The sequence below is a fragment of the Dipodomys ordii genome, unplaced genomic scaffold (genome assembly GCF_000151885.1).
Source record: "Dipodomys ordii isolate 6190 unplaced genomic scaffold, Dord_2.0 Scaffold164, whole genome shotgun sequence".
Taxonomy (NCBI): Eukaryota; Metazoa; Chordata; class Mammalia; order Rodentia; family Heteromyidae; genus Dipodomys; species Dipodomys ordii.
In genome coordinates, this window is record NW_012267380.1 from 536,502 (window position 1) to 550,067 (window position 13,566).

The following is a 13,566-nucleotide window of genomic DNA, read 5'->3' on the forward strand; positions in this document are numbered from 1 at the left end:
CGTATCAGCAATAGGGTCATTTATCTCACAGCTATGTCATCCTAATAATTTTTATAATATGAGAAGCAATCTCATGGACTTTTCTGCCCAGGCTGGCTTTGAACTGCGATCCTCAAATCTCAGCCTCCTGAGTAGCTAGGATTACAAGTGTGAGCCATTGGTACCTGTCAGCCTTCTACTCTGGCATAACTTTTTGGCTTGGCTGACATTCTATCCCTTGAGCCATGCCTCCAGTTCTGCTCATTGCTGCATGTTTGCGATGAGTTCTTATCTTGTAGCCCAAGCTGGCCTAGAATCCATGATTCTCCTGCCCCCGCACCTGACATAAAATGCATCATTTTAAAGTATTCAGTTCAGTAGGTTTCTTGTTTGTTACTATTTAGAGCATTTAGTTTAAAACTGGCTTTGTGTGGATTCTTTAACTAGTTGTACAAAGGAATTGACATTCAACAAGAGTTTATGCATACAGTGAATCTTGAACACTACCTCCCCTTTCTTCATTCTCTCCTTCAGCTCAGTGGATTTATTAGTATGTTTACAAATTGTGCAACCATTTCCATCATCCCCACAAGAACCCCCCCCCCATTATCTTGCCAGCTCTGCCACTAGAGGTCAGAGTTGGTTCTTCATGGTGGCTGCTCACTGACCTGGTGCCTCACTGTTTGTGGCTCTGCAGTTAGTCACGATGTATTAGTCAGAGGCGAAGGGTTGAAGCCTTGTTCTTGTCTTTGTGCACAGGTGGTCGTGTGATGGTACCAGACGTGGAAAGGTCGATTCTGTCTCCGGGCGGCAGGTAAGCAAGGTGGGGCTGTGGTCACAGAGCTGGAGCAGGAGACAGCGTCTTGACCTGACTCTGCAAGCACATCATCCGGGAGTCTTGCACAAACTTGATTTGTTTTGTTTGGGATGGCGTCTTACCAGCCCAGGCTGTGCTCAGACTCTATCATGGCCTCAGCCTCCTCAGTGCTGGGATTGCAGATGTGTGCCCCAACACCTGTCCTTCGGGCCTGCTAGTCATGATGCAGTATTGTCTAGGTTTATCCTCAAGCTGTGTGAGTGATTTCCCCATGGCAGAGTCTGACCCGCTTCCTTCTTCTTCCAGCTGTGGCCCCATCAAGGTGAAAACGGAGCCCACAGAAGACTCTGGTACGTGTGTGCTCTGATACTGGGTATAGCACTTGGGTGTACTTGAGAAGTGAGTGCTCCCTGCCTGTAAGGTTGCACTCCACGCTGCCGGCTAGTCGTGTGGCATTGTTCGCTGAGGTGCTGTTGGCTGTGCACATGAGCTGCGGCACACGGGCTTCTAGATGATAGAATTGACTGCTCTCCCCCTCCCATCCATCTGCAGACCACCATGCCTGGCCCACCTCCGCCCTTTCTCTCTCTCTCTCTCTTAATTTCTTTTCTTTTTTTTTGGGGGTCCGGTCGTGGGGCCTGCACTCTGGGCCTGGGCGCTGCCCCTCAGCTCTTCAGCTCAAGGCTAGCACTCTACCACTTGAGCCATAGCGCCACTTCCGGCTTTTTTTTCTTTTTTGCTATGTGGTGCTGAGGAATCGAACCCAGGGCCTCATGCATGCAAGGCAAGCACTCTACCACTGAGCCACCTTCCCAGCCCATCTTTCTTTCTTCCTTCCTTCCTTCCTTCTTTCCTTCCTTCCTTCCTTCCTTCCTTCCTTCCTTCCTTCCTTCCTTCCTTTCTTTCCTTCTTTCTTTCTTTCCTGGGGCTTGAACTCTGGGCTTGGGCACTGTCCCTGCGCTCTTCAGCTCAAGGCGAGCACTCTACGGCTTGAGCCACAGCGCTACTTTCAGTTTTCTAGTAGTTTTTATTGGAGATAAGAGTCTCACGGCTTTCCTGCCCAGGCTGGTTTTTATTTTTATTTTATTTTTATTTTTTGGGTCCGGTTGTGGGGCCTGAACTCTGGGCCTGGGCGCTGTCCCTCAGCTCTTCAGCTCAAGGCTAGTGCTCTACCAGTTGAGCCACAGCACTACTTCCGGCTTTTTTTTTCTTATGTGGTGCTGAGGAATCGAACCCAGGGCCTCAGGCATGCAAGGCAAGCGCTCTACCGTTGAGCCACCTTCCCAGTCCCCCAGGCTGGCTTTGAACTGCGATCTTCAGATCTCAGCCTCCTGAGTAGCTAAGATTGCAGGCGTGAGCCACTGGCGCCCAGCTTCCTCCACCCTTTCTCTCTCCACTCATTTCCTACTTTGGAAGAAAGCTGTTTTTGGCATTCATTCCCTTTTAGGTATAAATGGAGTTTAGTAAGTATTAGCTCCTAGAGGCTGTTGCTCTTTTTTTTGGTAGCACAACATTCACCTGTTTCAACAGGACGTACTAGATTGAGTTCAGGTTTGTTTGTGGTTCTGAGGTTTGAACTTGGGGCCTTGGGCTTGCGAGGCGGGTTCTCTGCCGTTTGCCGCCCCTTCAGCAGAGACTCAGCCCTTGTGCAGCGCCCAGTGCGGTGATGTCCCCAGACCTCGTGGAGGGAGTGCGGTGCTTGGGTGCTCTGACCGCCAGTGGTCGCCACCTGGAAGTGTGGTGAGGGGACGCCAGCTGTTTCTGCTGGCTCTGTCTACCTCTGCCCAGCTCTGCCTGTTTGTTTTTTTTTTTTAAACTGTTGCTGAGCCAAAAAAAAAAAAATTGGTCAAGGCTGGCACTCTACCACTCTGGGCCACAGCTCCGCTTGTGGTTTTCTGGTGGTTCATAGGAGATAGAGATCCTCAGATTTCAGCCTCTTGAGTAGCTAGGATTACAGGCATGAGCTCCGGCACCCGGCTGCTCTGCCTGTTTTGCCAGGAGAGAGAGTCATTAGCATCTCACTCCTGGTCTCAGGGTCATTCCTCTGCACCCTGTCTCCTTGGGCTAGTGATATGTGACTCCACCATGCCCGCCTTTGCCTAATGTTTTTATTGGTGGTGCAGAGGTTTGAAGTCAGGGCCATCTCTCAGGCCTTGCCTTCCAAGTGGGGAGGCTGTTAGGCTGGTACTGGAGTCTGAGAGGCAGAGAGGCCCTGGGCTCTGGTAGCAAGGGGCACCACACACTGGTCTGTGGGAAGTTGCTGATGAGCACGCACAGGGGAGCAGGGTGGAGTTGTGCTGGCCCGGTGTTGTACTTCCTTCCTGCCTGCCCCTTCCCGGACTGTGCCTTCCACCAGGGACCCTGAACTCCTGGTCCTCTGCCTGCCTCAGCCTCCCTGGAGCTGGGACTGAGGGCATGCACCACCACATCCCGTTCTGAAAGTCCCATTTTCTCAGAAGGGGTTCATGTAATTAGGATAAACTAGTTATGTGGGCATATAACTAGGTTAAAGTGTGAGAAGTGTGTGCATGTGTGGATCTCCCCACACTGCAGAGGGAAGGAGGGCCACATGCCCAGCTCCTGGCCTCTCTAATCGCTTCCTTCTTTCCCCTTCTGATGCCAGGCATCATTGGAGTGGATTGTCCACCCGCTCGGAGCTGTGATGGGTAGCAGGCACAGCTGTGCAGAAGGCATGCTGGGCCCTTGTTAGCAAGAAGGGGTTTGCTGTAGGACATGTTCTCCTGGGTTCTAAGCTCAGTGCTTTGGGCCGTGTGTGCACTGTGCTGAAGTGTGCTGCGGATGCGTGTGTGGTGTGCATGGGCCTGTGTGTGGGCTGCGCTGTGCACTGGTGCTGCTTCTTTCCTCACGCTTGCCTGGCATCCGTCGCGTGTGCTTGGCTAAGGACACATTTCCTGCTTTGCCAGGAATCTCCCTGGAGATGGCCGCCGTTACAGTGAAGGAGGAGTCTGAAGATCCTGACTACTACCAGTACAATCTGCAAGGTAAGCGCTGCCCTCCCGCCACGCGGGGCCCGCATGAGACTTGCGTTCTGCCTTTCCTCGTCCTGTGTCAGGTGGTTTGAACGCTGATGACAAAGGTAAAGGCTGGGCTTCTCGGCCGGGCTTGTACGCTGGGCTCCCCAGGCGTGGAGCAGCCACATCCATTTCCTGGTACACACTGACTGTCCTGATGCCCGTCACGTGGAAGTCTGTCTTGCACACTGCCATCATCGTGTCCATCATGTCTTTGTGCCGTCCCCCACCTGCTGTCATTTCCTCTTCCATTTCCTAGACATGGTAGCATGGTGCGGGCCTGTGGAGCAGGCTGGCCCCTTCGGAGGCGGGGGCTGTGTCCTGATGGAGCCTTGCAGTACTCTGGATGCACATGCACTGCATGGACTCCGTGCTGTCCGTTTGTCTGCTGGTGGCCATTTGTTCTGATCTGGGTCCTAGTTGTCAGGAGCGACTAGACATTTGTGTAAGATTTGTGTGGCCCAGTTCCTTCTTGTCCATTGAGGAGACATCTAGCGATGGCCTTGCAGGGAGATGCAGGCACTGAGTGTTTCAGGTAGCATGTGCAAGAGTCCTGGTGGTGCCACCTACATTCTGGCCGGCATGGGCATGTCCTGGCCAAGAGACCACTGTGGTTCTGCGCCCCCATATGTGTATGCCTGCACCCCCATGTGTGTTTGCCTAGTGGATTTCCTTTCTTTAAAAAGTGCTCAAATTTATTCTGGTTTGTGAGTGTGTACGTTGTTAGGTTGTACCTTATTGGATTTCATGTATAGTGCATTTGACTAGTATACTCACCCATACGATGTTGGAAACTGCATGACGGAGTGGAGGACTCTAGGATTTCTGCAATTGAAAGGTTGAAGTCTTAGCCAGGTGTGGTGGCACATGCCTGTGACCCCAACTTCTTGTGAGGCAGAGATCTGGAGGAGCATAGTTGGAGGCCAGCTGGCCCCAAACAGGAATTCCTCTCTCTGGTGTAGTTGTGTGACGTTGGTGTACTTACGGCATATAGGTTTCTAAAATGCTTGGCAAAAGTGAAATATAGGACTTATGGCGTGACCCAAATGGTGGAGCACCTGTCTAGCAAGTACGAGGTCCTGAGGGCAAACCCTAGTACCACCAAAAAGAAGCGGGGGGTGAACTTGGTTTAAAGCTGCCTACTTCCTGGTAATCTGCCCAAATGTTACTGGTCCATGTGCACACTCCCCACCTTCCCAAAATACCATGTAGGAGTAAGGATGGCGCCGTCCAGTGTCTTCCGACCTGTGGCCAGCGCCTGGGAGACTGAGGAGGCACAGAGGCTCATACCCAGGTACTTGGAGGTTGAGGCCAGGAGGCCAGCGAGGCCAAGAGCGAGACCACTGAGCTGGCCGTGGGGGTGCATGCTTGTCGTCCCAGCCACGTGGGGAAAATAGTGTGTTGGTGAGGCTCGGTGATGCTGGTGTGCACTGGGGGGCCTGCGCGTGTGGATTGCAGTGCAGGAAGCGATGCGAAGGGTGGCCCAGGGCTTGGCAGAGCGCAGTGTTTTGGTTTGTGTCTGGCTTAGGTGGCTGAGGTGGGTTGTGTTGCTTCTGTCTTAGTGTGGTGAGTGGTAGGTAGGCGCAGCTCTGGTGTGGTGTGGTGCGGTGTAGCAGGGTGCGGACTCGCCTAGCTCCATCCCTCTTCTCCTCAGCCTCACTGTCCCGTCCTCACCACCTCATCCTGACTCGTCAGAGGCCATTGTCATCCGCGCATGGAGGCGTGTGGTGGGGGCTCCCGGCGTCCCTCTTGACGCCTTTGTCTTTGTATCCCAAAGCAGGCCCCTCCGAGACGCCCGAGCTGGACGAGAAGCTCCCCCTTGCCAAGCCTCTGCCAGGTAGACGTCGCCGCCTGGGCGGCGGGCCCCGCGTTTCCATGTGTGTGACTGCACTCACTTTTCCAAACGGAAAAGGAAGACATGGATTGGCCTAACATAAATGAACTTCGCAAGCCAAACTTTCCCCACCCCATTTTTCCCTTGGTGAATGTGGCGGCGGGCGCAGGTGTCTGCGCAGGTGCTGCGCCCCAGGGGCAGCGGGCGGTCAGGCCGTGCGCGGCGATGCTGCGTGCGTGCGTACGCGGGGGTGCTCACGTGAGCCCGGAGCCACGCACCCATCCTCTTCTTTGGTATGTTTGTACAGTTTTTCCAAACTTAGGCTTTTACTTGTAAACTTTGTTCCGTGTGAGTCTATAAAAGTTATTTTCTTTAGCTTTTTCCCTTGTATTATGCACGTAACTGTCTATTTCTGATTTCAGTAGCACAAAGAGAATGCAGAGGTGCTCATGTCCTTGAGCACCCCCCACCACACACACCCCATTTTATTTCCACCCCTGGCTTCCTGTCCACATTCTCTTTAAGAAATTGCAGCCCCAAATGAGCAAAGAAGGTGCAAGGCACAGGTGAAGAGACGCACTGTGCGCAGGGCTGCACAGGCCCCGCCCCAGCATGGGCCGCTGGAGGCTGGGCTGGCCTGCATGGGAGTCCTGGCATTCTCCCACCAGCCAGGACACATGCAACCAGTGCTTTCCCAAAAGCTAGGGCATGCCTCCAGCTGAGGCCAAGCCTCTGAAGCTGCCATTGGCTGCTGGGACAGCTCAGTCCTCTCCTCAGCATGCTTGCTGGTGGGAGGTAGGCTTTATCACAGGGGGGAGAGAGGGAGGCAGGTGTGGAGGAAAGGGGGATGATGGAGTTGCGGCCTTCTTATCAGTGTAGGTTTCTCAGGCCATTGTACCCACCGTTGTTATCATCTTCTTTCTCCTTGTCTTTGGGGTCAAGAGGTCATTTGTCCTGTTTGTGTTTGGAGTCAGTCTTCTGCTCCAGTAGGCCGAGCCTGCGCCCTGTGACCCCTGCGCAGTGTTGCCAGCAGGTATAGTGTAGTCCCCACCTGTAAATGTGCTTTAGGCCTGGGTGATGTCTCCCATGGTGAAGGAGTGCTTGGTGCAGTGCAGGAGATGGTGCCCTGGCCCCTGTCCACACTTGTGCCCACACCTGCGTGCCCATGCTCATGTCCACACCCCCCGTGCCAGCCACAGAGCTTGCTCTGTGTACCTGCAGCTCGAGACGTGTTGAAGGTAGAACTGCTTTTGTTTTTCTGATTTGCATTTATCACTAAAGGTGAAAGGATCACGTTGTGGTTATTGTATCCTAAGTTGCACCGCTGCCCAGCTTCCATTCTTCTGCCGTGGAAGCGAGCCACTGGTTGAGCGTGTGCTGTTTGTTTTCTTTCCAGGCAGCCACCATTCCTCCGAGGGCACCGAAGGAGCGGAGGTGGAAGCGCCTGCAGAAGGTTAGGACTCGAGGGGTGCCGGGCAGGGCACAGGCAGCGCGGCCAGGCCGGGGTGGCGTGCAGGCAGTGCCGGGCGAGGAAGGAGTGGTGGTCAGGCCCTGAGTGGAGGAGAGTTCTCCAGCCGTGCTGCTGCATGGTGGGAGTGGGTGCACCTGTGGCTGCGTGGATGTAGCATTCAGCCACCACTGCAGCATGGCGCCCCGCTTCTGAGCAGCTTACGTAGTCACACAGCATGTGGACCTTTCCCCCAGGACGACGCTGGGAAGGCCAGGCAGCCTTGTGTCAGATTCGCCGTGCTGAACCTCCCTCAGCCTTTCTGCTACAAAAAAGGAATCTGTTCTGGAGGTTTCTGTTCTTGTGTTTGCCATTTCAGTGTAGGGATTTATTTACTGTTTCCCTTCTTCAGATTGCCCTGGAATTGGGGCTGCCTATGCAGGAGCCCCACCTGGATGGCTCCCCTTGCTGTGAGGGGGAGCGGGCTGTGTCTCAGCCGAGAGAGCCTTGTCTGTGAGGAGTGCTCCTGGCGGGCAGCCATGTTCCGCTCTTTGTTCTTTTACTAACAAACAACACCATCTTTGCAAATAATCTCCTTGCCTCTGCATAGTGACCACTCGGCTTCTGCACTAACCCCACAACTCAGTGTTGTGTGTGGTCACGCCCCATTGACATGACACTGTCACACCTGTCCCAGCCCCCTGCTCTGCGAGGTCAACCTCCGCAGGTCCTGAGTAGGAAGTATGCACTCATATTTTAAAAATGCATACGAAGTGAATTCAAATTTCAGTTGCATTTTATTGCAGGATGCTTTTGGAGAGTACCAAGTCAGTACACTGTTGGAACATATGGAAATGCTTAATAATGAATGTCATCTTAGAATTTTATTTTTTTCAAGATTCTACTCAACATGTCCCTTCAGAAACAAGTGAGGACCCTGAAGTTGAGGTGACTATTGAAGGTCAGTTATCTGACAGCCTGAATTCACCTTACATCACTGCATCTGCATCTCACCATCCATAAGGCCCTGGGGGGGGGCCACTGTCCCTGGTGGGGCACCCACTCATGTGGCTGGTGGCCCTGCCTTCTCTAGTGGGGACTGAAAAGCAGCCTGTGAGCAGACTCAGTAGATGGGGGACAGGGGAGATGAAGGCAGAGCCAGAGCCCCTTGCTGGCAGCCTTGCAGCCTGAGGAGGAGGAGGAGCTCAGGAGAGGCGGCCACAAAGGAGTCGCTGGGACAGCAGCTGTGCACCGCTCGTCTGTCGCCTTTCCTTAGCCAGCCACTTGGAAAGCCAGCTGCCCCTAAAGCTTAGAGTTGAATATATCATTCATTTGTTTTGCAAAATGATGAGTCACAAATTTAATCTCAAAGCAGACATTAGTAGCTCAGGGCCTGTCATGGCTTGGGAGGCGAGCAGAGGAGGCGGCCCACTCTCGCCTACTGTGCTGTTTGGCTGTTACTCCCAGCGGCAGCCTCTTGGCTCGCTCTAGGGAGGTGGGAGACCACACTAATCTCCCAGCTCCAGTCCCCGCATCCGCACCCTGGAGCTTTGCACAAATACTCGATGCATTAGGACACAGAAGATGCATTAGGACACAGAAGCCTTCGCACTCCTCAACCACCGCGCCCCCCCCCCCCGTTACCACATGTGGGTAGTTGACCATTTCCTAACGTCTATGTAACGTTTCTTGGTGTGGGGGCTTGGTGTGCAGTCTGTCCCTGCTCCCCGTGGCCTGTCCTCACCCCTCCATAACATCTGTCCTCTAGATGTCTGTCCTCACCACTTCCAGAGTGGAAGGTGATTTGTACTCCACCTTTTAAACTTCATGTGTTAGTCTTCGTTTCTTTTGTCATTAATATCATTTTATTTTCCTGATGGTTGTGTTGAGTTGTTTATGGTCTGTTATTTGCTATCTAACTGAACTTTTGTCACTTTGAGACCTGTGAGAAGAGAGCGTTGTAAGAGTGCAAGCAAAATATAACTTGCAGGACTTGTCTTTTCTGAGAGGAGAGGAAAGATAGGTGACTAAGCTGGGTGTGGTGGTGCAATTCTGTCATCTGGGCCCCAGCACCGGGGGCGGAGGGGAGGTCTTGAGATACGAGGCCAGCCTGGGCTGCATAGCAAGGCCCTGTCTCCAGTAAACAACAGGGATGGACAGGAACAGAATGTGTGGCAGGACTTGGCTCGGAACCTGAAGCCTTGAGTCTAATCCCCAGTATTGTCAAAGAGAAAAAAAAGAGCTGGCAACAAGGTGTTGCTATAGCCCGGGCTGGCCCTGGGCTGGCATTGCTTGCTTTTGAGGCTTTCGAAGAGATGTCGATGGCTAAGAAAGAAAGGGTCCCGAGTTCCTGGCGGGAAGTGCAGGGCAGAGGGATGGGTGAGGCTGGGGACCGCGTCGCCCTGCTGTGGTGGCTTCTTCCTGAAAGGTTGCTCTGCATTCTCTACTCTTAGAAAAGGGAATTTAGGAGTGTCGGAGAAACACAGGTGTGCAAAGATGGGTGAGAAAGCTCCCAGGAGTAAGGAGGAGTTATGGAGGGCGCCCCGATGTCTGAGGAGGGGTTGTGGACGGTGCCTCTATCTTCCTCTATGCCCTCCAGGGGTTTATGGAGGAGAGGGCAGACAGACCTGGAGCTCAGGTCCAGCTCCCTGCAATCTGCCCACACATGTGCCATCCCCTGTGTTGGCCCAGAAATCCGCCATTGCTGCCAGGGGCCACGGGTGGCTTGGAGAGGTGCTTCCTAGTTGCTTGGTTGCGTGCCAGGCGCTAGGGCAGTGCCGCGCTGGAGCACTGTGGGCATGCACATCGGTGTGAGGTGCGTCTCCTGTCCTGCTCACATCTTGATGTTCTCTGTCATAATTGACAGGTGCAGCTATGTGTCTGCGTGTATTTTCATCGTGCGTGTCGCTGGAGCTCGTGGGGGCTCCTGAGATCTTGGTGCTGAGGTTCCAGGTGTGTCCCTGTGTGTGGTTTCTGGTGGCCGCTTCACGCACACCCCGGCATGCACTCACCGCACTGCACACACAGGCTCCTGACCGTTTGGAAGATATTGTGTCACCATACTACGGTTGTCGTGACTGACCGTGATGGGTGTCAGTGTGTGGTGAAGATGTGCTTAGGGCCCCGCGTGTACCACTGTGTGTGTGACTAAACCTGCAGCTAGACCCGCGGTCACCAGCCCACAGGCCTGGGCACTGAGGAAACCAGAGACAGCCCCTGCTGAAGTGCTGGGGAGGAGCCAGTGGTGCCATTCCTCCAGGACCCCAAGGAGGGCACCTCTCCAGCCCCTCGTGGTTCTGGGGCGTTCAAAGATGAGGCCCTCAGCCTGGCCACTTGCTGCTGTTTAAACAGTGTCCTCTCTTGTGCAGTGATAGCGTTGGTATGACCTGAGCAGGCTGGGGTCCCGAGCCCTGGCTCGTCTTCTTCCTTTGTGGCTCTGATGGCTGTGAAGTTTATAGGATCTGAGTTAAATCCTTAAGTAGCCAGTGATATCGAACCACTCCTTGGAACTGTCAGTGATCCAAGCACAGCGGTTCTCATTTCTCTCCCCCTCTGTAAAGCCTTCAGTAATCTCAGGTCATGTTGCAGTGTTACTGGTTTGGGGCCGGAGGTATGGCTTGGTGGTGGGCATCTGACAGCCTGTCATGCTGACGAAATGTGCGCGCATGCGTGCGTGTGTTAGGAAACGAGTTTGGCTCGGAAGCTGTGTGCTGAGTGCGTGTGTCTGTCAAGGTGGAACACTGGTTGTCCAGCTTTTGGATGGGGACAGGGCTTCTCTTTGGACACTTGGCATAACCACTGGGTAGTTCAGCCCGTTTTTGCATATTCATATAGTTTTAGCCAGACACTGGTGGCTCGTGTCTGTAATCAGGAGGAATGAGGTTCAAAACCAACCCAGGTAGGAAATGTTGAGATTCTTTTACCTCCAACTCACCACCAACATGCAGGAAGTAGAGCTGTGTCTTAAGTGGTAGAGTGCCAGACTTCGGCGTAGGCCTTGAGTTCAAGCCCTAGTACTAGCACCAAAAAAAAAAAAAAAGTTGAAAGCTTGTGTTAGTGGAGTTTGTGATTGGATTTGGAACATTTACACAAAGGCCCAGCACTTGGCGGATGCCTGGGGGGGGCACGGAGCCGTTAGGAAGTCACCCCGGTCCCCTGGGAGGACATGGGCCTGCTTCGGAGGCAGCACGCTTTTTTGTTCTGCAAAACCATTTTCCCCCCAACAAAGAGTAAGTAGAGGAAAGAACTGAAGCCTAGATAAGTCCACAACTGTTCTCATGTCTGCATTCCATGTCCATAGGACTTGAAACACCAGAAGATTAGCAAATGGGCCAGCTTCTTAATAGGATGTGCAATGTTTTATTGCAGATAGAACATCTTTATAGTTGTTGGAGGGATTTCATTAATTGCCGACAAAAGAAAGTGTCGTCAGCCATGTGGTGTTAGTATGCGCTGTTTCATTTGCAGGGGGCATGGATCCCAGGGCCCATTTTGATTGGATGTTTGAGCCTTGTCCCTGGATTTGTGTTCGCAAATGTTTCTTAGAGAGGGTCCAGTCCTTCTCTCTCTCTCCCAGGAAGCTGGGGTTACAGGCATGTGCTACCAAGCCTGGATTTCAACTGTGTTTTTAATATTTTGTAATTTTGTTGATTGTTGTTTTACAGACTGTTCATACTTTTTTCTGTTTCTGGTTGACGAGGTTGCCTTCATAAGATGCATTTGTATACCGCGTCTTTGTGTTCTCGACTAAGTGTGACTGGTCTAGGCACTGAAGAGTGGCAGCTTTGCGTGTCCTCCATGACTGGAGTTTGAGGGCACAGTCTTTGGAGTCACCCCAGGCCTAGGGGAAGAGGCCACAGCCACGTCTTGTGGGCGTGTGTCACATTCTCTGACCTGCTATATGGTGTTTGCAGGGATGCCAACCTGTCCACAGAGGGGTCACTTCTGTGCAGGGGGCTCCTGGGGGCCAGGCTCCTGGGATGCATGCATTTGCTGTGTACACCACGAAGCCCTGTTTCTTTCATCCTGTAGATTTTGTAGTGTTCAATGTATATGAAAAACTAGATGTGGTGGTGCGCGCCTGTGATCCCGGCACTCAGAAGGAGGAGGGCGGGGGATTGGGAGTTCCAGGTCATCTTGGGCTACTTAGTAAGAACCTGTCTCAGAAAAGTCCCCCACAAGGCTGGTGATGCAGCTCAGTAGGAGCCTTGCTGAGCATGCGCACTGCCTGGGGTCCACCTCCAGCTTTGTGATATTGTGGTGCCATTTGGAGTGGCTACCTCCAGTAAAACATGTTCTGGGAACACTAGAGTGAGATTGTAAGCAGTTACTGGGAGCTGAGGAGGTAGTGTGTGGCAGCTCAGGTAATGGGCGCACGTACGCCTCACGCTGTGACCGTGGCAGGTGGCGAGAATGGCCCTGAAAGTCTTCCGTGCTAAGCATGGAACCGGCAGTGGCTGTCGCCCTCGCAGCTGGTCCCCCAGTAATGACACTTTCCTTTCTTAAGATGACGACTATTCCCCACCCACCAAGAGACCAAAGAGCAGTGAGCCGCCGCCGCCGCCCGTGGCTGAGCCGATCAATGCTGGCAAGCGGAAGGTGCGCGAGTTCAACTTCGGTAAGTCCTCCCACTTGGCTGCCGGCCACCCTGCTGCCCGTGCCCAGAGGGGGCTGTGGACCAGGGCTGGGCTGTGACAGAGCCCACACATTGCTGTCTTCCGGTGTTAACAGCACAAGCACACACTGATCACTTCTTTCTCTTAGCCTTTCCCGTTATATGTATATAAAAGTGGTTTGGCTGGGCGCTGGTACTCAGGAGGCTGAAATCTGAGGATCATGGTTTAAAGCCAGCCTGGGCAGGAAAGTCCGTGAGACTCTTATCTCCAATAAAAAACCAGAAAACCAGAAGTGGCGCTGTAGCTCAAGTGGTAAAGCTCTTGTCTTGAGCTGAAGAGCTCAGGGACAACAGCCCAGAGTTCAAGCCCCATGGCTGATCAAAAAAACAAAAAACGAACAGTTTGCTATGTTGGCTTTTCATTTTTGCTCTGGTCACTGCTGGCTGTGGATAGAAATGCACTGGAGACGTGGGAGATTTCCTTTTGTACAAAGGGGTGCAATGTCGTTCCTCCAGCCTGAAAACAGGGCAGGCAGCTGGGTTCTTAGCCCAATCTGGACTATCCCTCTTCCTCATCAGGGAGGGAGGACCCATTCTAACTGTAACTGATGACCAAGGTTAGACAGGGACCTGTTTAATTTCTTTCGAAGGTTTACATTTTTTCATCACAGCTGGCTGGGTGGCTGCAAATACAGCTGGAGGAGGCTGAGGAAGTCCATGGAGACTTCCCACTCAGAAGGGGCCTTGCCCTTTTCTGTCTATCCATAAAGATTTCTCTTTCTACAGCTGGGCACCAGTGCTCACGCCTGTAATCCCAGCTACTCAGGAGGCTGAGATCTGAGG

General features: G+C 53.1%; 1 protein-coding gene across 6 annotated transcripts in view; it reads left to right on the forward strand.

The window, feature by feature from the left end:
• Window positions 1-13,566, forward strand: part of Gtf2i (general transcription factor IIi) — a 48,002-nt gene that overhangs the window by 12,118 nt on the left and 22,318 nt on the right. For 2 of the 6 annotated variants that reach the window (XM_013033204.1, XM_013033201.1), the window contains exons 7-13: window positions 739-793; window positions 1,103-1,146; window positions 3,721-3,798; window positions 5,606-5,665; window positions 7,059-7,115; window positions 8,008-8,070; window positions 12,616-12,726. In XM_013033204.1, coding sequence (XP_012888658.1) covers window positions 739-793; window positions 1,103-1,146; window positions 3,721-3,798; window positions 5,606-5,665; window positions 7,059-7,115; window positions 8,008-8,070; window positions 12,616-12,726 — 468 coding nt within the window. The remainder of the gene's footprint in view (window positions 1-738; window positions 794-1,102; window positions 1,147-3,720; window positions 3,799-5,605; window positions 5,666-7,058; window positions 7,116-8,007; window positions 8,071-12,615; window positions 12,727-13,566) is intronic. The other 4 variants (XM_013033203.1, XM_013033202.1, XM_013033205.1 and 1 more) reach the window with 4 other exon arrangements.